The sequence below is a fragment of the Aotus nancymaae genome, unplaced genomic scaffold (genome assembly GCF_030222135.1).
Source record: "Aotus nancymaae isolate 86718 unplaced genomic scaffold, 86718_ANA_hifiasm-v0.15.2.pri h1tg000040l, whole genome shotgun sequence".
NCBI classification, from domain to species: Eukaryota; Metazoa; Chordata; class Mammalia; order Primates; family Aotidae; genus Aotus; species Aotus nancymaae.
This window is the reverse complement of record NW_026988454.1, coordinates 16,335,209-16,361,189: the sequence shown is the minus strand read 5'-3', so window position 1 is coordinate 16,361,189 and position 25,981 is coordinate 16,335,209. Positions and strand designations below refer to the sequence as shown.

Here is a 25,981-nt window from a genome sequence, read left to right as displayed (position 1 = left end):
CTGCCTCCCAGGTTTAAGCAATTCTCGTGCCTCAGCCTCCCTCTAGCTGGGATTACAGGCACCTGCCACCATGCCTGGCTGATATTTTTTGTATTTTAGTAGAGACGGGGTTTCACCATGTTGCCCAGCCTGGTCTCAAACTCCTGAGCTCAGGCAATCCCCTCGTCTTGGTCTCCCAAAGTGCTAGGATTATAGGCATGAGCCACTGCGTTCAGCCTAAAAATACAAAAATTAGCCAGACGTGTGGTGGGCACCTATAATTCCAGCTACTCAGGAGGCTGAGGCAGGAGAATTGCTTGAACCTGGGAGGTGGATGTTGCAGTGAGCTGAGATGGCATCACTGCACTCCAGCCTGGGTGACAAAGCTAGACTCCATCTCAACATCTCAGAGAAAGAGAGAGAAAGAGTGAGTGAGAGAGAGAGAGAGAGAGAGAGACTGCACAGAGTAGTTAAGAAGCTGGACTCTTGAATTAGGCTGCTTGAGTTTTTATCCTGGCTCCAGAATCATTTGGCTATGTGATGGCAGGCACGTAGCTTGATCTCTTTGGACCTCAGTTTTTAAAATCTGCAAACAGGAAAATAAGGCTTTCTTACTATTACATCAGAATTAAATGATAAAATATACATAAAATACTTGGGACGTGACTGGCACACTACTGGTGTTCAGTGTTTTCACTTCCCTTTCCTATTCCTAGTTATTTACTTTTACCTAGGGACAAAATAAACATGAGATTAATTAAAAGTATAGACATATGGAAATAGTTCCTGGAAGTGAGAAATGATTGGATGAGATAGATGACTAAAGAAATTACAGACCTCTTTACAATTCTGGAATCACGGAGTTGGAAGTGACCTTCAGGTCATTTAGAATCTAGGTATCTAACTCTCTATGTGAAATAGGAATCACGTTAAAAAAAAAATTTCCCTGACTAGCTATGTCCAACCCTTCCTTTGACTCTTCTAGAAATGGGGAGCTCACTAGTTTATAAGGAGGTCCATCTTATCTTTGTGAAGTTGTACTTGTTTGACAGTTCTGCGTTGTGGCAAGTCAGGATTAGAGTCTCTTATCTCCTTATCCTGGTACTAACTGGTGAAACCTCACTGAATAAACGAAAATCCCCATTTTTATAGCCACCCTTCAAGTGGTTAAGGATATTTATTATGGATTTCTAAGTCTCTTCTTCTGGCTAAACAGCCTTAGATCTTGCAAACTTTTCTTACTTGAACCCTGCTTCTTCTTGTCTGAGAGGTTGGAAGAGTTCTAGTCTCTGGGTGAGGAATTAAAATGAAAATAAACACCACATAATATCTGCTTATATTATAAAAAATTAAAGCTGGGCTGGGGATGGTGGCTCATGCCTGTAATTTCAACACTTTGGGAGGCTGAGGCTGGAGGATCTCTTGAGCACAGGAGTTCAAGGCCAGCCTGTGCAAGATAATGAGATCCCCATCTCTACAAAAAAAAAAAAAAAAAGCTGTTTATAAGACTCCTACAATGACTTGTTTTAACTGTTTCTCTTTTTTAGTTCTTCTGAAAATTACCATTAATACTTTAAAGTGGCCAGCCATGATGGTGCATGCCTGTAATCCCAGCATTTTGGGAGGCTGAGGCAGGCAGATGACTTGAGGCCATAAGTTCAAGACCAGCCTGGCCAACATGGCAAAACATCGTCTCTACCAAAAGCACAAATATTAGATGGGTGTGGTAGTGCACGCCTGTAATCCCAGCTACTCAGGAGGCAGAGGCACAAGAGTCACTTGAACCTGGGAGGTAAAGGTTATAGTGAACAGAGATCATGCCACTGCACTCCAGCGTGGGTGACAGAGTGAGACCCTGTCTCAAAAACAAAAACAAAAACAAAACCTAAAACTTTAATACAGTTTTATTCCTGATTCATCAATTTGAGGCAGTATTTTTAGACTTTCTGCTATGAAATATGAAAGATTTTAGGCCTCCTATTTATTTATCATTGCTACACAATACTTGTATGTATTTAAGGGGTACATGTGCTATTTTGTTACATGCATAGAATGTGTTAAAGATCAAGTTAAGCTATTTAAAGTCTTCATCACCTCAACTATTGATCATTTCTATGTGTTGAGAACATTTCAAGTCCTCTCTTCTAGCTATTTCAAAATATACAATACATTGTTAATTATAATCACCCTACTCTGCTGACGAACATTAAAGCTTATTTCTTCTACCTAACTGTATGCTTGTATCCATTAACCAACTTCTCTTCATCTCTCTCCGACCCACTCATCCTTCCCAGACTCTGGAATCCATTTTTCAACTCTCTAACTCCATGAGTCAACTCTCAGTTCCCACATATGAGTGAGAACATGTGCTATTTGTCTTTCTGGGCCTGGCTTATTTCATTCAACATAATGACCTCTCATTCCATCCATGTTCCTGCAAATAACATAGTTTCATTTTTTATGGCCTAATAGTATTCCATTGTGTATATAGACCACATTTAAAAAATCTATTCATCTGTTGATGGACACTTGGGTTGATTCCATGTATTTGCTGTTGTGAGTAGTGCTGCAGTAAGCTTGAGTGTGCAGTATCTCTTTGTTATGTTCATGTCATTTCCTTTGGATAAATACCCAGCAGTGGGATTGCTGGGTGTGTGGTAGTTACATTTTTTGTTTTTTGAGAAATCTCCATACTGTGTTCCATAGTGGCCATACGAATTTACATTCTCACTAACAGTGTTAGAAAAGTTACCTCTTCTCTGTATCCTTGCCAGTATCTGTTATTTTTGTTTGTTTTTGTCTTTTTAATAATAGCCATTCTAACTGGGGTTAGATGATGTCTCATTGTGGTTTTGATTTGCATTTCCCTGATGATTAGTTATGTTGAGCATTTTAAAAACAAATCCCAGCACTTTGGGAGACCAAGGCAGGTGGATCACCTGAGGTCAGGAGTTTGAGACCAGCCTGGCCAACATAGTGAAACTCCATCTCTACTAAAAACACAACAAGTCAGCTGGGCCTGCTGGCACACACCTGTAATCCCAGCTACTCGGGAGTCTGAGGCAGGAGAATCACTTGAACTTGGGAGGAGGAGGTTGCACTGAGCAGAGATTGTGCCACAGCACTCCAGCCTGGGTGACAGAGCGAGACTCCATCTTAAATAAATAAATAAACCTTTTGGCCATTTGTATGTCTTTTGTGAAATGTCTATTCATGTCTTTGCCCACTTTTTATTGGGATTAGTTTTTTTTTTTTTTTTTAACTGTTGAGTTGTTTGAGTTCCTGTGCATTGTGGATATTAGTCCCTTGTTGGATAAATGTCACCAAATATTTTCTCCCATTCAGTAGGTTGTTTCTTCACTCTGTTGACTGTTCCTTGTGCTGCATAGAGGCTTTTTAGTTTAATATAGTCCCATTTGCCTTTTTTGTTTTTGTTCCTGTGCTTTTGAGATCTTATCCATAAAATATTTGCCTAGCGAATGTCTTGAAGTGTTCCCCTGTATTTTATTCTAGTAGTTTTATAGTTTTAGGTCTTATGCTTAAGTCATTAATCCATCTTGAGTTGATTTTTGTGTATGGTGAGAAAGAGAGTGACTTAGTTTCATTCTTCTGCATATGGATGTCTAGTTTTCCCAACACCATTTATTAAAGAGGCTCTCTTTTACCCCAATGGATATGCTTGGTATCATTGTTGAAAATCAGCTGGTCATAATTATGTGGATTTATTTCTGGGTCCTTTATTCTGTCCCATTTAGTCTGTGTGTCTATTTCATATCAATTCCCTCCTGTTTTGTTTATTATAGTCTTAAAATATATTTTGAAGTCAGGTAGTGTGGTGCCTCCAGCTTTATTCTTTTTGCTTAGGATTGCTTCGGCTACTTAGGGTCTCTTGTGGTTCAATAGAAATTTTATGATTTTTTTCTATTTCTATGAAAAATGACATTGATTTTTGATATGGATTACAGTTGATCTGTGGATTGCTTTGAGTAATACAGTCATTTAACAACATTAATTATTCTCTCTCTTTTTTTTTTTTGACAGAACCTTGCTCTGTCACGCAGGCTGGAGTGCAGTGGTATGATCTCGGCTCACTGCAACTTCTACCTCCTGGTTCAACCTTTTCTCATGCTCAGCTTCCTGAGTAGCTGGGAGTACAAGCACATGCCACCATGCCTAGCTAATTTTTGTATTTTTAGTAGAGATGGAGTTTTGCCATGTTGGCCAGCCAGGCTGGTCTTGAACTCCTGGCCTCAGGTGATCCACCTGCCCTGACCTCCCAAAGTGCTTACAGGCATAAGCATAAGGGATTACAAGCATAAGCCACTGTGCCCAGCCAACAACATTAATTGTTCTGATCTGTGAGCATGAGATGTCTTTTCATTTGCATCCTCTTTAATTTCTTTCATCAGTGTTTTGTAGTTTTCCTCATGGAAGTCTTTGATTTCCTTGGTTAAATTTACAAATTATTTTACATCTTTGTAGCTATTGTAAATGAGATTACCTTCTTGATGTCTTTTTCAGGTAGTTCATTGTTAGTGTATAAAAACACTACTGATTTTTGTATGCTTATTTTGTATACTGCATACAAAATTTATTTATTAGTTTTAAGAGAGTTTTTTTGGAGTCTTTTGGTTTTCCTAAATGCAAGATCATATTGTCTGCAAAGTGGGACAATTTAACTTTCTCTTTTCTAATTTGGATGTCATTCATTTCTTTCTCTTGTCTGATTTCTCTGGCTAGGATTTTTGGATACATAGAGATATTCATAGTCATCCCTGAGGCTCTTTTGTATTTCTGTGGTATCAATTCTAATGTCACCTTTGTCTGTTCTGATTTTAGTTCTTTTATTAGCTTTGGATTGAGTTTGTTCTTGTTTTTGTAGTTCTGTTAGGTGTGATGTTAGGTTGTTAATTTGAGATCTTTCTATATTTTTGGTATATGCATTTAGCACTATAAACTTTCCTCTTAACACTACTTTTGCTGTATCCTAGAGGTTTTGATATGCTGTATCTTTATTTAATTTGATTTAATGAATGCTTAAATCTCTGCTTTAATCTCATTGTTTAAACAAGGAAAGATCTAAAATCAACACCCTATCATCAAAATTGAAAGAGCTAGAGGAGCAAGATCAAAAAAACTCAAAGCATGTAGAAGACAAGAAATAACTAAGATCAGAGAAGAACTGAAGGAGACAGAGACACCAAAAAACCCTTCAAAAAATCAATAAATCCAGGGGCTGGTTTTTTGAAAAGATCAACAAAATAGACAGACCACTAGCTAGACTAATAGGAAGGAAAAGAGAGAAGAATCAAACAGATGCAATAAAAAACGACAAAGGGGAGATCACCACCGATTGCTCGGAAATAGAAACTACCATCAGAAATTACTACAAACAACTCTATGCACATAAACCAGTAAATCTGGAAGAAATGGATAAATTCCTGGACACTTGCACACTCCCAAGACTAAGCCAAGAAGAAGTTGAAACCCTGAATAGACCATTAACAAGGTCTGAAGTCAAGGCAGCAATTAATAGCCTACCAGCCAAAAAAAGTCCAGGTCCAGACAGGTTCACAGCTGAATTCTACCAGACATATAAAGAGGAGCTGGTGCCATTCCTGTTGAAACTATTCCAAACAACACAGAAAGAGGGAATCCTCCCTAAGTCTTTCTATGAGATCAATGTCATCCTGATACCAAAATCTGGCAGAAACACAACTAAAAAAGAAAACTACAGGCCAATATCCATGATGAACATTGATACAAAAATCTTCAATAAAATACTGGCAAACCTAATCCAACAGCACATCAGAAAGCTTATCCACCACGATCAAGCAGGCTTCATCCCGGGGATGCAAGGCTGGTTCAACATATGCAAATCTATAAACGTAATCCATCACATAAACAGAACCAAAGACAAAAACCACATGATTATCTCAATAGATGCAGAGAAGGCCTTCAACAAGATTGAACAGTCCTTTATGCTAAAAACCCTCAATAAACTAGGTATTGATGGAAAGTATCTCAAAACAATAAAAGCTATTTACGACAAACCCACAGCCAATATCATACTGAATGGGCAAAAATTAGAAGCATTCCCTTTAAAATCTGGCACTAGACAAGGATGTCCTCTCTTAACACTCCTATTCAATATTGTATTGGAAGTTCTAACCAGAGCAATTAGGCAAGAAAAAGAAATAAAGTATTCAATTAGGAAAAGAAGATGTCAAATTGTCCCTATTTGCAGATGACATGATTATATATTTAGAAGACCCCATCATCTCAGCCCAAAACCTCTTTAAGCTGATAAACAACTTCAGCAAAGTCTCAGGATACAAAATCAATGTGGAGAAATCACAAGCATTCCTATACACCAATAACAGACAAACAGAGAGCCGAATCATGAGCAAAATCCATTTACAATTGCTACAAAGAACATAAAATACATAGGAATGCAACTAACAAAGGAGGTAAAATATCTCTTCAAGGAGAACTACAAACCACTGATCAAGCAAATAAGTGAGGACACAAACAGATGGAAAAACATTCCATGCTCATGGTTAAGAAGAATCAATATTGTGAAAATGGCCATACTCCCCAAAGTAATTTATAGATTCAATGCTATCCCCATCAAGCTACCATTGACCTTCTTCACAGAGCTGGAAAAGAACACTGTAAACTTCATATGGAACCAAAAGAGAGCCCACATAGCCAAGACAATCCTAAGCAAAAAGAACAAAGCTGGAGGCATCACACTACCTGACTTCAAACTATACTACAAGGCTACAGTAATCAAAACAGCATGGTGTTGGTACCAAAACAGAAATATAGACAAATGGAACAGAACAGAGGCCTTGGAAGCAACGCCACACATCTACAACCATCTGATCTTTGATAAACTGGACAAAAACAAGCAATGGGGAAAGGATTCCCTGTTTAATAAATGGTGTTGAGAAAACTGGCTAGCCATATGCAGGAAGCTGAAACTGGACCCCTTTCTTACACCTATGCAAAAATTAACTCCAGATGGATTAAAGATTTAAACATAAGAACTAACACCATAAAAACCCTAAAAGCAAACCTAGGCAATACCATTTAGGACATACACACAGGTAGGGACTTCATGACTAAAACACCAAAAGCAATGACAACAAAAGCCAGAATAGACAACTGGGTCCTAATTAACCTTAAGAACTTCTGCACAGCAAAAGAAACAATCATTAAACTAGCAACCAACAGAATGGGAAAAAATTTTTGCAATCTACCCATCAGACAAAGGGCTAATATCCAGAATCTACAAAGAACTAAAGCAGATTTACAAGAAAAAAAAAAACCCATTCAAAAGTAGGTGAAGCATATGAATAGACACTTTTCAAAAGAAGACAAATATGCAGCCAAGAAACATATGAAAAAATGCTCATCATCGCTGGTCATTAGAGAAATGCAAATCAAAACCACATTGAGATACCATCTCATGCCAGTTAGAATGGCGATCATTAAAAAATCTGGAGACAACAGATGCTGGAGAGGATGTGGAGAAAAAGGAACACTTTTACACTGTTGGTGGGAGTGTAAATTAGTTCAACCATTACGGAAGACAGTGTGGTGATTCCTCAAGGATCTAGAAATGAGATTCCATTTGACCCAGTAATCTACTGGGTATATACCCAAAGGATTATAAATCATTCTATCATAAAGACACATGCACATGTATGTTCATTGTGGCACTGTTTACGATAGCAAAGACCTGGAATCAACCCAAATGCCCACTGATGATAGACTGGACAAAGAAAATGTGGCACATATACACCATAGAATACTACGCAGCTGTAAAAAACAATGAGTTCATGTCCTTTGTAGAGACATGGTTGAACCTAGAAACCATCATTCTCAGCAAACTGACACAAGAACAGAAAACCAAACACCGCATGTTTTCACTCATAGGCGGGTGATGAACAATGAGAACACTTGGGCACAGGGAAGGGAACAACACTCACAGGGCTAGGTGTAGGGGTGGAGAGGAGGGGAGGGGAGAGACAGCAGGGTCGGCGGGACAGGGAGGATGGGGAGGGTTAACACAGGGAGAATTGCCTGACATAGGTGTGGGGGTGGTGGGAATGGAGACAGCAAACCACCATGGCATGTAAGTACCTATGCAGCAATCCTGCAGGACGCAGGACGTGCACATGTACCCCAGAGCCCAAATACAATTAAAAAAATACATGAAGCATAAGTCCAAATTTTTAAATATTAGAAGCCACAGACATAAAATTAAATTTCAATAATGAAAATCAGAATAAACACAAGGAAAAAACCAGAATTACCCAAATTCTTCTTTGTGTGTAGGAGATTAGTACAATGAATCACTAATATCACTATTATACTCATAGCCTTCCTTTTGTTATTCTTTAGTCATAACTTTTGTTTTTGTTTTTGTTTTTGTTTTTGAGACAGAGTCTTGCTCTGCCACCCAGGCTGGAGTGCAGTGGCACGATCTTGGCTCACTGCAACCTCTGCCTCCTGGGTTCAAGCAATTCTCCCACCTTAGCTTCCTGAGTAGCTGGGATTACTGGCACCCACCACCACGCCCAGGTAATTTTTGTATTTTTAGTAGAGATGGGGTTTCACCATGTTGGTCAGGCTGGTCTCAAACTCCTGACCTCATGATCTGCCAGCCTCAGGCTCCCAAAGTGTTGGGGTTACAGGTGTGAGCCACCGGGCTCAGCCATACATTTTATTATGACTAAAATTCCCTGTATTACAGTTCTACATACACACTTTGAATGAATACTGCTTATGTTAGTATGTAAAGTTTGTGACAATGAGCTAGCTTCTTGCTGGTTCACTTAGGTAATCTTGGTTGGATTGATGACAATGTTTTCTATGGTAAGTATCTGAAAAGCAAAACACAGAAACAATTTCCTGTGCAATAAATCTAACAGAGGTTTGTTGAGAATAGATTTTAAAGCAATTTCAGCAAGCTCAATATCTTTATATGTACCTTGTATCCAAAATTAAACAACTGTATTTTCAGTTTTCTTTTTTTTTTTTGATAGAGACAGGATTTCACCATGTTGCCCAGGTTGGTCTCAAACTCCTGAGTTCAAGTGATGCACCCACCTCGGGCTCTCAAACTGCTGGGATTACAGATGTGAGCCACCATGCCTGTCTGAAACAAATGTGTTTTCAAAATCCATCTTCAATCCTTCATCTGTCAATAGTTCTATTAATTTATTTTGTAAAGTTATAGTTATGTTTAAATTTGATGAAATTCATTCTATGAAAGAAATGGGTTCTGGATTTTATATACTTATTTAGATTATAGTTGGCAAACCTGCCTTAAAATATCACATTTCTAACATGTTCCTTCAGTGTACGACAGATATGCAAGTCTCGCCACTTGCCACTTACCACATCAGTCTAACGAAGCCTGAATAGGTCCTTACTTTGTTCAAAAATGGAGTCCATGGTGTTCGGATGTTGCATCAGTGTCAACTTGCTATAGAAATTGCTAATCTCTTACCCTCAGTTGTTGAAATGATTTTGTTGGGACTGGGAAGAGCAGGTGCAGGAGTGGTACCAGACTGTAAATTTGAATAGCACTGTCCTAGGAGTGTTTAATCTGTATTAAAGTTTGAATCCCAGAACTGAATGCCAAACTTCAGGCTTGGTGTAATTCAAAGGAAACAGAGCAGGGCATCACCTCCCTCATTCTAAATACTTTACCTTTTGTGTGTGTGCACGTGCAGTGTGTATACTTGTGCTCATATCACTGTTGACTCGACACTTTAAATGGACTGAAATTCCCCAGTGTTTTCATAGTTGCCACTATTCTATCACATCTTTCTTTCATTTCTGAACCCTGGCTATAGTTCTCTTCCCTAGAGATGATGAGAATTGGCATTTGCTTATGCATGTTTCTGGAGATATTCTTTTCATAAAGGCACAAATAGTACTATAGTATGTATCATTATTATTTGTATAGATGCACCATTAGACACCTTACTTTCCTTATGAACTATACCTTGGAGAGTCTTTCATGTTGATCTGTAAAAAACTTCCCATTCTTTTCTTTCTTTTTTTCTTTTTCTATTGTACTTTAGGTTCTGAGGTACCTGTGCAGATCATGCAGGATTGTTGCATAGGTACATACATGGCAATGTGGTTTGCTGCCTCCATCCCCCTGTCACCTATATCTGGCATTTCTCCCCACGTTATCCCTCCCCAACCTCCCTACCCCACTGCTGTTCCTCCCCTAGTCCCCCGCAACAGACCCCAGTGTGTGATGCTCCCCTCCCTGTGTCTGTGTGTTCTCATTGTTCAACACCCACCAATGAGTGAGAACATGTGGTGTTTGATTTTCTGTTGTTGTGTCAGTTTGCTGAGAATTGTGGTTTCCAGGTTCATCCATATCCCTACAAAGGACACAAACTCATCGTTTTTTATGGCTGCATAGTATTCCATGGTGTATATGGGCCACATTTTCCCTGTCCAGTCTATCATTGATGGGCATTTGGGTTGGTTCCAGGTCTTTGTTATTGTAAACAGTGCTGCAATGAACATAGACTGCATGTGTCTTTATAATAGAATGATTTATAATCCTTTGGGTATATACCCAGTAATGGGATTGCTGGGTCAAATGGAATTTCTATTTCTAGGTTCTTCAGGAATCCGAACACTGCTATCCACAATGGTTGAACTCATTTTCAGGACTACATCATACTCTATAGTATGGATGTCTCATATTTGTTTAAGTAGTTATGTATCAATGAATATTCATGTAGTACCTTGTCTTTCGCTATATTATAATTGGATAACTGCATATTCCTCATTTTCTGTATTTAGTAACCTATCTTACGGATATAGTCTCAGGACTGGAATTGTAGGGCCAAAAGATATGTGCATATTAAGTTTTGTTACGTGTTTATACCAAAATTATACCTGTTCACACTTCGACCAGCAATGTATGACACCGCGTGTTTGGGGGAATTTCTGAGTTTTTTTGTTAGTCATAACTGCAGTAGGTACAATTAACCAATTGACTTTTTATTTTATAAAATTGATCTAGAATTGAAGGAATTAAGCTCAAGCCAGAGGTTCTCTGTCCCGATGATAGTCAGTCATTGCATTTTTGAGTGGCAATTTGATCTCATGTATATCTAAATCCATAAAATAGCAACAGAACAGGAATCAATTGTGTTCTTAAAACACAAACCTTTGGATGATTTCACTACTTGATGCAGACTCACACATTTAAACAAGAAGTTAAACTGAATGCCATAATCATATTATTTATAAAAGTTTTTGTTAAAAGTAAGTTTGAAGGGATTTTACATTTGTTGCATCAGTCAGACTGAACCTAAAGATCTGTTAATTATAAAAATTTTTTAAAAGTGATCCCCGTCACAGTCTATAGGCCCTGCCCTCTGTGATTTCCTCTGTGGAGGTCAGTCTTGCTTTTGCTGGCAGGAAGCTGCTTGTTTCTTGATCTGTATGTCAGTGTGGTCTAACAGCAATTCCCAAGTCCTGGCCAGTGGTACTGACATCACATTATTTTATGCTGCTTGCTTCGGTGTATCCTTGTGGTAGCCATGCAACCAGACTCCACTCTGGTGGTTTTCTACTGATAGCTGCACAGGTAATTGCATTTGCAGTCTGAGAACATCTATTTCCAGAAGATCAGCCCGGTGCCCCTGAATCCTGCAGCACTTAATCTGAGCACTAAGGGAGCGGCCATCCTCAAGGCCTGGTCACTCTGGCTCTTGAGTCCTGCATTTTATACAAGAAACAGCTTAGTTTTTCCTATATGTGTCTAGAAAAGAGAAACCCAATCTGCTCATAGACACCACTGGATTCTATAAACACAAACTAATTTTGTGATTTTTCACTAGACATAAGTATGATGCCTAGGTTTGAAAAGAAAACGTACTTTGGATTTGTTAGAGAGGATTGTTTTGGCCCTTTTCTCGAAGTCAGTGAAATAATAGTATGATATTGGGGTAGAAAAATTCCTCATAGTTGAAATATTTTAATTATGCTGGTGTTAGCTGCCAGTTGATTTGTCTACTCCAAATTGACAGTAACACCATAGGTCACAAGCATCTGAGATAATTTTTGTGTATTTTGAGGTCTTTGGTCAATAATTGGTTAAAAGTATCACTTTAATGACCATGGAAACTTCCCCCTTTTGCATCAGGGTTTGTCTATCAATATGAAAGTGAATATATATATGGTTTTTGAATTCTAGGATTAATTTTCATCCCGGCATTATTGAATTTAGGACCTCAGTTCTCTAACCACACATCAGATTGTGCAGTAGTCCCTCTGCATCCACAAGTTCCACATCTGTGGATTCAACCAACTCTGTGTCAAAAATATTTGGAAAAAATCCAATACAAATTAAAAATAATAATAATACAAAGAAAAACAACACATGATAACAGTTACTTACCCAGCACTTAAGGTGTATTTGGTATTGAAAGTAATCTAGCGATGATTCAAAGTATACAGAAGAATGCGTGTAGCTTATATGAAAATATTATTCCACTTTATATGGGAGAGAGACTTGAGCATCCTCAGGTTTTGATATCCTCTGGGGTCCTGGAACCAATTCCCCAAGGATACCAAGGAACGACTGTAGTTTCCAAGTAAAATATGCACCCAATTTATTATCACCAGTACTGATACTATAAAATTACTCTAATTGAGCAAGCAAGAAGCTATTGTATTATGATCTGAACAGCAATCTGTAAACTGTTAAAGCATTGAATTTGTGATAAAGTGTTCTCGACTCTGCTTTAAGGACCATCATTTGATTAGCAGCAGCAGCAGCGGGGCTTCTCTACGGTGACGACCAGTTTAGCAAAGGAAAGGGGAAAACCAAGACCTTGAAAAGCAAAAGGCATTTTACAAAATAGATTCCATCATTAGTTGAGTTATTACATCTCTGAAAAGGGCAGGCTTCTCTAACTACCTATCTACTCCCTGACTTTTCTTTCAAATTGATGCCTGAGACGTCTTTGATTTAAAAAAAGTCACCATAATGAAAAAAAATAAGATGCTATGTTTTCTATAAAAAATAGGAACTAGTGTTTCAGGCTATCCTTTTTCCTGTTTCCAAGCTGTTAATGGAGAGGAATTTCTTTTAAAGCCCAGTTCTAATGCAAAAGAGATGATTGCATTTTAACTGGCAGCCTGAAATGTTATCAGCTCATTTAGATGTAGAGTCTGCTATTTAAAGATACTGTGTTTCTTTTTAGTGCTTTTTACCTCTGACATACTATTTTTAATAACCTTTTTTTACCAGCTAACTAGGCAGCAATACTATAGCAATGCTGGTTAACAAGCTGCTTAATGTTTCTTAATGTGAATTCATGTATTTTGGAACTTGAAGTTAACAAATAATGTTTAAAAATCAATTTTAAAGATGTTTCTTTGGTGCCTCTGTGGGCCATTCTAGACTGATAAATAGAATTCAGTGCACAGGTAACCTTCTCCATGTCCTTCATTATTTTTCTGAACTAATCTCACATGTTATGTTCTTTTGCTGTTGTTTTGAGACAAGGTCATGCTGTGTCACCAAGGTTGGAGTGCATTAATACAAATACTGCTCACTGTAGCCTAGAATTCCTGGGCTCAAGCAATCCTCCTACCTCAGTCTCCCAGGTAGCTGGGACTATAGGCACATGGTACCATGGCATGGCTAATTATTTTATGGAAGATGGGGGTTTCACCACGTTGCCCAGGCTGGTCTCCAAGCCCTGGGCTCAAGCAATCCTTTGCCTCGACCTCCCAAAGAGCTGGGATTATAGGTGTGAGCCACTGTGCCCAGCCCACATTATATTCTTTAAGATTGTTCTTCTAAGTATGATACTTTCCCTCTACTTTTAATCCTCCCACCTACCAAATGGCTAGTTGTTTCTGCTTCCTTTCTTCAGGTTCTTCCTGCATTAGTTTTGCCTTTATGAGACAAGGGGATATGTAATGAATGTTGGATATTGGAAGTCAATGAATATCTTTATGCAATAATGTTTTTATGAGAATATTCCTTTGTCATTTAAACTAGTATTAAGGGGGTATCTTTATTTAAATAATTGTTAGTACCTAGCTGGGACTCTGAGAGCTTACTGTTCATTAAAAATCAATTTCCATATACACCACGCTTGAAAAAGATAGTTCTGTAAACATATTCTACATATGGACTGAATCTACTAATATGTTATCCAGTGATTTGTTTTTATTAACTCTTTCCAGAGTTCCACACAGAAAAGGCTTATGTGTCAAAGTTTCCTTCTTTTTTCTAACCCAGATTTTATATCCCTTCTCTCTGTGTTTTTTAGTTGGAGTTTCACTCTGTTGCCCAAGCTGGAGTGCAGTGGCATGATCTCAGCTAAGTGCAACCTCCACCTCCTGGGTTCAAGTGATTCTCTTGCTTCAGTCTCCCGAATAGCTGGGACTACAGGCATGCGCCACCACGCCCAGCTAATTTTTGTATTTTTTTTTTTTAGTAGAGACAGGGTTTCACTGTGTTGGCCAGGCTGTTCTCGAACTCCTGACCTCAGGTGATCCACTCGCCTTGGCCTCCCAAAATGCTAGGATTACAGGTGTGAGCCACTGTACCTGGCCCCCTTCTCTGTTTTTAAGACACTTAAATTTTCCTGACATACCACTGGGATTTAATAACTTTTTGAGGCTATAGGGAACTTGAAGTTAAAAATGGAACGAGTAATTAACCCAACTCCTTGTAGTCATTAGCAGGCAAAGTCAATAAATTTGTTATAGCAAATACGGGTGTACTCTGTTGACTACTAATGCTATTGTCTTCATTTTCTATAATAATTTTAGGACCTGGTCAGTGCTGTAGAAGCAAAAGAAGCTCTTGAGAGGGAAGTTAAGCTCTTCCAAGAAAGGCTACTTGCTGGCCAGCGGGTCTGGGATGCCTCAAAGGAGGAGCTGAGCCTCCTGAAGAAAAGTTCTTCTGAGCTGGAGAAGAGTTTGAAGGCCAGTCTGGATGCAGTCACAGCCTCACAAAGCCAGAACTCCTCATTTAGGGAGAAAATCGCAGCCCTCCTTAGGGGCAGATTGAGCACAACTGGGTCCACTGAGGACACCATTTTGGAGAAGATTCGAGAAATGGGCAGCCAGGAAGAAAGCAGGGACAGGGTGAGTGGGTCATGGCTGTTTACAGACATCTTAAGAACAGTAAGCTCATTCACTTAGCATGCTCAGTAAGTGACTGTATTAGTCTGTTCTCACACTGCTATAAGAAATACCTGAGATTGGGTAATTTATAGAGAAAAAGAGGTTTATTGGATTCACAGTTCCACATGGCTGGGGAGGCCTCACAATCATGGCAGAAGGCAAAGGAGGAGCAAAGGCACATCTTACATGGTGGCAGGCAAGAGAGGGGTGTGCAGGGGAACTGCCATTTGTACAACTATCAGATCTCCCGAGAGTTATTCTCTATCACAAGAATAGCATGAGAAAAACTGACCCCCATAATTCAATTACCTCCCACCAGTTCCCTCCCATGGCATGTGGGGATTATGGGAGCTACAATTCAAGATGAGATTTGGGTGGAGACACAGCCAAACCGTATCAGTGACTTATCTCAATTAGCTAAGAGCATCATTTAAGGCCAGGGGTGGTCTAGGCCTGTAACCCCAGTCCATTTGGAGGCCAAGATAGTTAGTTGAGGCCAGGAATTTGAGACCAGCCTGAGCAACATAGCATGGACCCTCTCTCTACTAAAAATAAAAAATAAGTCCTAACTACTTGGAAGGCTGAAGTGGGAGAATTTCTTGAGTCCATGAGTTCAAAGCTGCAGTGAGCTATGATTGTGCCTCTGCACTCCAGGCTGGGCAACAAAGCAAACCTTGTCTCTAAAAAAAAAAAAAAAGTACCATTTAAATGTGGTTGTATTACTTTCTGTTTCAATAGTACTTAGAAAGGCATGGGAGTCCCTCAAGCAACATCTAACTAGGATGCAGGTTCTGGAGTTGGACCTGCCTGGTGCTGAATCCCGTCTCTGCTGTACATTCACTTACAGGCCGTGTGAACGCTGGCGGGTTCTTGAGATTATGGTCTCTGAGATTTTGTTTCCTTACCTGCAGAAAGGGGCTAGCACAAGGTCCATGATCCCTTATCTGAAAGTCTTGGGGCCCAGCGTGTTTTTGAATTCAGAATTTTTCAGAGCTTAGAAAGGTAATGCAGAGTGCAGCCTTCCACAGCCTTCCGCTGTGGTATCTGGAAGTTCCCTCCTGTCAATCACATTCACAGCTCTGCAGCAAAGCCCGTGAGCAACTCTAAGTGGGATAAATGAAGACCATAAATAGCCTCTTGTCATTTTGGGTCAGGATTTGCTGCCCAGCTGGGTCGGGTCAGGCCAAGCTTTGTCAATAAATGAGTTATGAAAAATCCTGGATTTTGGAATTACAGATAAAGGTTCCCAGACCTGTAACAGTATCTGCCTGATCAGATTATTGTTTAGTGTATGTACTGAATGAAAAAAATTGTTATAAAGATCTTAACTCATTGCCTGACAAGTCACAACAGTAAATATTAACTACTGGTGCTGTTGCCTCTCCTTCTTCCGCCTTCTCTCCTCTTTTTCAAAATGTGTTGGTGCTCAGAACAGCCTTTTTGGGGACCCATCTAAGAAATGGAGAAAAATGGTTTAATTTACATATATGATTGATGTTTGCTTAACTCTGTCATCTTGTTTATACTATCAAGAATTCTCTTTTTCTATGAAGCTTTACCTAGCAGAGTCCATTCCAACCCAGACTTTGGTTAAGTTATCATCAAACCCAAATTATAGAAGTCCTAGTTAATGAGGCTTTAAAGTAAATGATCTCCAAAGTCCATGTATAATTCCCTTATGAACTATTTCTTCTATTGATGTCATGCTCACTTCAAAGGAGAACATGTGCTTTGCCATCTTTTATTGTTACTGAAATACTCAGAATAATCACTAACTCAAAGTTCAGGGTTGCATATGTCAATTTCCTTTAGTGATAGTAAATTCCCTTTAAAAACTCTACGAAATTCACACATGCTCTAGGAGCAACCCTAGCGGCCCCTTCAACCAAGTGCATTTTCTATCTCTTCGCAGAGGTAAAATGTTGAGTGCTTATTGGCTGTCCTCCATTCTAAACTGTAGAGCTCTCTGCAAGTAACTTAGTTTTTCTTGTGACTCAGTTTACATAGAGGTAGTTAATTGAGAAAGAAAATCATTTATAGGTTTGGAAATAAACTTCATTAAGTCATTTACCTTAAATGCTAATAGAGATACAGATGATTTCCAGCTCCTGAAAATTGAATTAAAATTTTTTTCAACTTGTCAATGGTGTGAAAGTGATACCCATCCAGTGGAAACTATACTTTGAGTACCCATGCAACCATCCTGTTTTTCACTTTCAGTAAAGTATTCAACAAATTACATGAGATTTTCAATACTTTATTATAAAATAGGCTTTGTGTTAGATGATTTTGCTGCAATATAGACTAATAAGTGTTCTGAGCACTTTTAAGGTAGGGTAGGTGAAGCTGCGATGTTGGGTAGGTTAGGTACATTAAATGCATTTCTGACTTAAGAAACTTTCAACTTACGATGTATTTATTGGGATACAACCTCACCATTAGCCAAGGAACATCTGTACTTCAATAGCTAATTAGTTTTTGTTTTGTTTTTGCCATTTCATTTTATTGCTTTCTCCTTCTATATTTTCAAGTATTTTTCTAAAACTATTTTAATTCCTGCATGTGAAGCAAGGCACCCAATAACAGCATGATGTATATGCTTATTTTCTAAAGCCAAATGATGTAAATTGGTTAAGCTGGGTATGCTTTCTCCCACTCCCCATAAAAATTAAATGATTCAGTCTTTTTAGTGCCTTTGTCTGCCTTTCCTACCCTGTAATTTTTTTCAATAGCTGCTCTCCCTATTTAAAAGCCTGAAATCAAGCATATAGCCAGTGTCTTGTGTGACTCATCTTCAAGTAAAATCAGGAGAAAATGGATTTCATATATTGTCTTAGAAATGTTTCTAAAGAATGGGAGCTTTACAAATTGATGAATCTGTTTGTTGAGGAGGCTGCATGTCCCTGCCAGGTGCCATGGCTACACACACAGTCAGTGGCTGAGTAATACCGATGTGAAGGCCCTGTGGTGGGTTCAGGCTTGACTTGGCACATTCTCCACTTCAGGCTGGCTCCTGCTTCCCCAGCGTTGCTTGTCTTGTTTACCCCTGTGCCATCCATTTTTCCTCTCCTGTGTTTGCAATTCTCCGTAGAATTCAGGACACCACCCACACTTTGACAGCACGTCATTTCTACTTGTTCCTCGCAATTTCTGCTTCTGGCAAGATTTCATCTTCTTTTTAGAAGCTTTACTCTATCTTAGAGCGAGATTTTTCAGCCCCAGAACTATTGGCATTTTGGACATGATGATCTTCTGCTGTGGGGGCCTGTCCTGTGCATTGCTGGATTTGGAGGAGTGTCCCTGGCCTCTACCCGCTCGTAGCACTCCCCTTCCCAGTTTGTGACGACCACAGATGTCTCTAGACACTGCCAAATGTCCCCTGGGGGGTCAAAGCTGCCCCCAGTTGAAAACCGCTGTCTTAGAGGAATGTTCTACTGCCAGGTTCCCACGAATTCTAAATGAGTATTTAGATGTTACTCAGCCTTGGAATTTCAGGACACCATAGCAGATGTTTATGAAATAATGACTTCTTGCACAATGACAGAAAGTTATGACATTTTCAGATTTTACTTTAGAATTTCGAGGCAATTTTGTTTTCTTTCTTTCTTTCTTTCTTTCTTTCTTTCTTTCTTTCTTTCTTTCTTTCTTTCTTTCTTTTTCTTTTCTTTTCCTTCCCTCCCTCCCTCCATCCCTCCCTCCCTCCCTGCCTCCTTCCTTCCTTCCCTCCCTTCTTTCTTTCTTCCTCTCTCTCTCTCTCTCGTTTCCTAACCGCCTAATCATCTGAATGATACTTGATTAGGTATAGAAATCGACCATGCCAATTTCTACATCTTTTCCCAAATTAAAGACAAATTAATACAAGTTCACAAGCCTCTATCTGGACTGGGCTGTAAAGGACCTGAGATGTTATCATTCTCCTGCTCTGTTTTGTTTGTTTGTTTGTTTGTTTTTTGTTTTTTTGTGTGTGTGTGATGGAGTTTCACTCTTGTTGCCCAGGCTGGGGTGCAATGGCACGATCTTGGCTCACTGCAACCTCCACCTCCCAGGTTCAAGTGATTCTCCTGCCTCAGTCTCTCAAATAGCAAAGGGACCTTCTTGCCTTTGATTCAAACTCATTTGGTCATTATTTGTGCCACCAGGCCCGGGTAATTTTGTATTTTTAGTAGACAGGGGTTTTTTCCATGTTGGTCAGGCTGGTCTCAAACTCCTGACCTCAGTTGATTCGCCCACCTTGGCCTCCGAAGTGCTGGGATTATAGGTGTGAACTACTGTGCCCAGCCTCCTGCCCTATTCTTATTCCTGCCACCTACTAAAGTGAGCATCCTCCTGGAAGCACCAGCACACTTCCATTTGGGACATTTCATTGTCCAAAATTATGTTGCATGGTTGCTCCTGGCTACAAGGGCATCTGAGAGAGTGAACAGATAGAATTTCCAGCTTTTCCAGCCTCTCCAGTTATAGGAGTTTCCTGGGGCTGCCATGACAAAATACTGCAACTGTGTAGCTTAAAAACAGAAAGTTCTAGCCTCACAGTTCTGGAGATGAGAAGTCTGGGATCAAGGCATTGGCAGGGTTGTCTCCTTCTGAGCACTGTAAGGGAGACTCTGTCCATGCCTCACTCCCAGCTTCTGCTGGCCTCAGCCATTCTTTGTTGCGGGGATAGTGTTCTTCCTGCGTCTTCACATTGCCTTCCTCTATGCATGTTTGTCTTTGTGTCTAGATTTACCCTTTTATAAGGACCCCAGTCATATTGGACTAGGGTCCACCGTAAGGACCTCATTTTAACTTTATCGCCACCGTAAAGACCCAATTTCCAAAGAAGGTCACATTCTGAGGTAATGGGGGGCTTCAGAATACCTTTGTTTGGGGGGACCTAATTTAACTCAAAACAGAGGAGGAAGGGTAGGGTTAGCCAGTCAACAGTGCTGGCCACACATGCCGACAGGAGGGAAGGAGGATTTGGTCGACACTTTCTAGCACCTGGTAACTTTCATATTTCCCAAGTGAAAATTATAGCTTGAACAATTGGAAAAGAGTTTATGTCTAAAAGGCACTGGACTTTAAGTAACCCAAGTGGTTCTTTCTTCAGTGTAGAACTTTTTTTGCTTCTATTTGGTTTAATTTTAGGACAAAAATGTCTCTCTGGTGAAATCAACATATAGTTGTCCCTGGGTAGTGAATTAACTTTTTTAGGGCATTATGACTGTACTTCTAAAAACCATGCAACTTATTCTTGAACTATATTGTTCTTTAGTGCCTTTTTTTGTTTAAAAGTATGTATTCTTGATTCCCCCCTCAGCCCCCACTGCCCATCTCTAGTGTTGGAATATCTGGTGCATTTTGTCCCATAGAATATCAGGTATATGTTAAGAAATGATTCTAAAAAAAAAAGACAAGACAGAAAAGAAAGACTTATTTATTGTTTAGACTTTTTGGTGTGAAAAACAACACAAGTTTATAGTTTTGGTGGAGCACATGTGTTCACTCAGGCACTGGCATTTGATGTTCCCATGAACCAGTCAGATTGGAATTTTAATTTATTTGAATTAATTTATCTAAATTTAATTAGGAAAAAACTTGGTGGTGATGTATGCACTGACACCTAAATAAGCTTCTGAAGCTAAATTCTGTGACGTGACAGAGTACAGGAGGGCTCTCTTCTTCTCTCTGGACACCAGAATCTTGGCATGGCAGGTATCCCTGCACATTTCAGCGATCTATGTATTATGGTTTTAAAGTCGTACTTTGCTGAGTCTCAAGGTTCTGTAGAGCATCCTTGGGTCCAGATAGAGTGAAGATGCAAGAGGGACCTTCTTGCCTTTGATTCAAACGCATTTGTTCATTATTTGTTCTTCTCAGAAAGACTTCTAGTTGAGAGAAACATGTTTGAGAAACATGACATAGGACAATTCCTGAAGTGTTCTTTAGCTCCTCATGGTGAGAGCATAGGATTGACAGAACCCATACACTGGAGCAGTAACCCTGATGACAGAAATGGACACAGTGTGTTGAATTTCAATACGGTGTGAAATACTGGGCTGCTCAAATTTTCTAAATCAGCTCATTGAGTCATCATAGCAAAGTCTACGAGTTTCAGAGAGGTTAACTACTTGCTTCAGTTAACATGCTGGTAAGTGGTGCAGGGGAACTTGAAACCAGGGCTATCTGACTCCAAAGACCCTGTCCCACACTCTGGTCTACGTCAGATGCTTGCGTCTTCCTTCAGGGTCAGGATCACTCCCTTAGGCTAACTTACTGCAGTTACTCAGGGCGTCAGCTTCAGAATGGAGACCGCACTGATTGATTTCTACAGAAGGCTTGCTTTTTTCTAGTAAGGTCACTGGTGTGCTGACCATGGCTAGGTGATCACACAGTTCTCCCTCTCTCCACTTGAGGTTTATTGAATCAATTTCTTCTTGGTTTCATTCTCTCCGCTATGCCGTTTGTGGTTTAGGAGATGTTGAAGGGTCTTCGGGTAGAATACTCACTTCCTGCTTTCAGTCCAATGTGAAACCGCATCTCCTGACGTGCTATACTTCTAATAATGTGAATCAGTCCCTTGGGAAGCAGCATCTTGTGGCCAGTTTTCTGTAGATTACATTGTTTGTTATACCAAGATCAACACTGTTTCTCTTGCATTAAGATCAGATTTATGCACTGGCATGAGCGATTAAAAAAAAAAAGATCAGATTCATCTGCTATGTTAGTAAGATATACTTACTAATATCACTATGGATGGATCAGTAGATATTTTTGTTATGGTAATCAGGACAGGTAGGAAATATAAAATGAAGTTTCTCAGAGCTTCCTGTTCTGGAATGACACTAAAAATTTTCTTGGAAAATATAATTCCTTGGATGTGGCTCTGAATAGCTTATCAACAAATATCTAATTTCAAGCACATACACAGAAGTGTAGAGTTAATTGAATTATAGTTCTGGAAACTTGAGAGCCATAAAAGCACAGGACTGGAGCATTCAGAGCTCATGTAGTCCAACCTTCTTCAAGTAACACTTCAATCTGCATTGCGACATTCTTAATTGATATAAGCATATCTCAGAGACCATTGCAATAAAGCAAATTTCACAATAAAGTGAGTCACACAATTTTTTTTGTTTCTCAGTGCTTATAAAAGTTATGTTTATACTATACGCTAGTCTTTTAAGTGTGCAATAACCCTATACCCAAAAAGCAACATAGATACCTTAATTAAAAATATTTTATTGCTAAGAAATGCCAACGATCATCTGAGCCTTCAGCAAGTCATAATCTTTTTGCTGGTGGAAGGTTTTGCTGTAACGTTGATGGTTACTGCTGATCAGAGTGGTGATTGCTGAAGGTTGGGGTGGCTGTAGCAATTTCTTAAAATAAGACAACAATGAAGTTGACAACATCGATTGACTCTTTTTTTCTCAAAAAATTTCTCTGTAGCATGTGATGCTATTTGATAGCATTTTACCAAAAGCAGAACTTCTTTCAAAATTGAGGTCAATCCTCTCAAACCATGCTGCTCCTTTATCAACTAAGTTTATGTAATGTTCTAAACACTTATTGCCATTTTAACGATGTTCACAGCATCTTCACTAGGAGTAAATTCCATCTCAAGAAACATTTTCTTTGCTCATCCATGAGAAGCAACTCTTCATCCATTCAAGTTTGATCATGAGATTGCAGCAATTCAGTCATATCTTTAGGCTCCACTTCTAATTCTAGTTCTCTTGCTATTTTCACCACATCTCCAGTTACTTCCTCCACTGAATTCCTGAACCCTTCAGAGTCATCATCAATGAGATGATTCCTATGATGTTGATATTTTGACCTCTTCTCATGAGTTATGAATGTCCTTAATGGTATCAAGAATAGTGAATCCTTTCCAGAGGTTTTCAATTTACTTTGCCCAGATCCATCAGAGGAATCACTCTCTATGGCAGCTGTAGCCTTATGAAATGTATTTCTTAAATAATAAGACTTTAAAGTCAAAATGACTGCTTGATTCATCAGCTGCAGAATGAATGCTGTGTTAGTAGATGTGAAAACAACATTCATCTCCTTGTACATCTCCATCAGAGTTCTTGGGTGACCAGGTGCACTGTCAATGAGCAGTAATATTTTGAAGGAATCCTTTTCTGAGCCACAGGTCTCAACTGTGGGCTTAAAATATTCAGTAAACCATGCTATGAACAGATGTGCTGTCATCCAGGCTTTGCTGTTTCATTTCTAGAGCACAGTCTCAGAATAGATTTAGCATATTTTTTAAGGGGCCTAGGTCTTCAGAATGGTAAATGAGCACTGGCCTCAACTTCAAGTCACCAGCTGCATTTGCCTCTAACAACAGAGTCAGCCTGTCCTTTGAAGCTTTGAAGGCAGGCATTGACTTCTCCTCTTTAGCTATGAAAGTCCTAGATGGCATCTTCTTCCAATGGAAGGCTGTTTTGTCTACACTGAAAGTCTGTCGTTTGGTGTTGCCATCTTCATCAGTGATCTTAGCTAGATCTGTGGATAACCTGCCTCAGCTTCTACGTCAGCACTTACTGCTTTATCTTGTATTTTTATGTTATGGAGATGGCTTCTGTCCTTAAATCTCATGAATCAACCTCTACTAGTTTCGAACTTTTCTTCTGCCGCTTCCTCACCTCTCTTAGGCTTCCTAGATTTAAGGAGAGTTAGGGCCTTGCTCTGGATTAGGCTTTGGCTTAAAGGAATGTTATGACTGGTTTGATGTCTATTCAGACCACTAAAACTTTTCCCCTATCAGCAATAAGGCTGTTTTTTTTTTCTTATCATTTGTGTGTGTCTTAGTCCATTTGTGTTGCCATAAAAGAATACCTGAGGCTGAGTAATTTATAAAGAAAAGAGGTTTACTTGGCTCACAGTTCTGCAGGCTGTACAAGAAGCACGGTGCCATCTACTTCTGGTAATGAACTGCAAGAAGCTTTCACTTGTGGCAGAAGATGACAGGGAGCAGACATCACATAGCCAGAGAGAAAGAAAGGAAGAGAGAGGAGGAGGTGCCAGGCTCTTTTCAACAACCAGATCTCATGGGAACTAAGAGTGAACAGTCACTCAATTCTGCAAGAATGACACCAAGTCATTCATGGAGGATCTGCTCCCATGACCCAAGCATCTCCCACTAGGCCCACCTCAAACAGTGAGGATCAAATTTCAACATGCAATTTAGAGGGAACACGTATCCAAACTATATCAGTGTGTTTACTGGAGTAGTATTTCTTTTTTCTTTTTTTTTTGACAGAGTCTTGCTCTGTTGCCCAGGCTGGAGTGCAATAGTGCAATCTCAGCTCACTGCAACTTCCACCTCTGCAGTTTAAGCAATTCTCCTGTCTCAACCTCCTGAGAAGCTGGGATTACAGGCACCCACCACCACACCCACGTAATTTTTGTATTTTTAGTAGAGACAGGGTTTCATTATATTGGTCAGGCTGGCCTTGAACTCCTGACCTCAGGTGATCCACCCACCTTGGCCTCCCAAAATGCTGGAATTACAGGCGTGAGCCACTGCGCTCAGCCTGGAGTAGCACTTTTAATTTCCTTCAAGAATGCTTCCTTTCTATTCCCAACTTGGCTAACTGTTTGGAGTAAGAGGCCCAATTTTTGGCCTATCTCAAATTTCCACATGCCTTTCTTACTAAGCTTAGTCATTTCTAGCTTTTGAGTTAAAATGAGAGAAGTGCGACTCTTCCTTTCTTTTTTTTCTTTTTCTTCTTTTTGAGGCGGACTCTTGCTCTGTTGCAGTGGTGCAATCTTGGCTCACTGCAACCTCAGCCTCCCAGGTTCAAGTGATTCTCCTGCCTCAGCCTTCTGAGTAGCTGGGACTACAGGCATGCGCTACCACGTCCAGCTAATTTTTATATTTTTAGTAGAGACAAAGTTTCGCTGTGTTGGCCAGGCTGGTCTCAAAACTCCTGAACTCAGGTGATTTACCCACTTTGGCCTCCTAAAGTGCTAGGATTACAGGCCTGAGCCACCGCACTGGCCTGACTCTTCCTTTCACTTGAAAACTTAGAGGCCATTGCAAGTTTATTAACTGGCTTAATCTGAATATTGTTGTGTCTCAGGAAATAGGGAGGCCCAAAGAGAGGAAGGGAAAGGTGGGGTCAGCCAGTTGGTGGAAAAGTCAGAACACACACATTTACCATTTATGTTCACTGTCTTATTTGGGAGTGGTTTGTGGCACCCCAAACACTGCAATAGTAACATCAAAGATCTCTGGTCACAGATCACCATAACAGATATCATAGTAATTAAAACGTTTGAAATCTTGCTGGAATTGCCAAAATGTAACACAGGGACGCAAAGTGAGCATGTGCTGTTGGAAAAATGACGCTGATGGACTTGCTCAATGCAGGGTTGCCATAAATCTGTGAAGAGCAATGAAACAAAGTGCAATAAAGCCGGATGTGCCTGTAGTTAGCCAATTTCCGGCCATCTTCAGTGACTGGGAATCCACTCCCTACTGGACAGTGTCTTTAGACAGCTCTAATCATTATCAAGTTTTCCCTTTCTTCTTTATTTCTATTATTTATTATTTAAAAATTTTTTTTTCTCAGACCTCACAGGGATGATGTTTTTTTCTTATAAAGGAATGCTTAAGTGAATTATGAAGCATTCTCATGATGAGTTCTTAAATCAGTAGTTAAAATGTTGATTAAGAATTTCGAATGGCATGGGAAGATGCTTAAAATACAATTAGGTAAAAACAAAGAAATGAAATTGCGTGTATAATATTTCAACTATATTTTAACAATACATAAAAACAAATTATCTAAAAATATTAATAGTTTAT

General features: G+C 39.5%; 1 protein-coding gene across 1 annotated transcript in view; it reads left to right on the top strand.

Annotated features, from left to right (window-relative positions):
• CCDC170 (coiled-coil domain containing 170) overlaps positions 1-25,981 on the top strand; it is a 101,710-nt gene that overhangs the window by 43,554 nt on the left and 32,175 nt on the right. Inside the window, exon 8 of the mRNA XM_012452235.2 lies at positions 14,824-15,141. Within this exon, the coding sequence (XP_012307658.2) occupies positions 14,824-15,141 (318 nt within the window). The remainder of the gene's footprint in view (positions 1-14,823; positions 15,142-25,981) is intronic.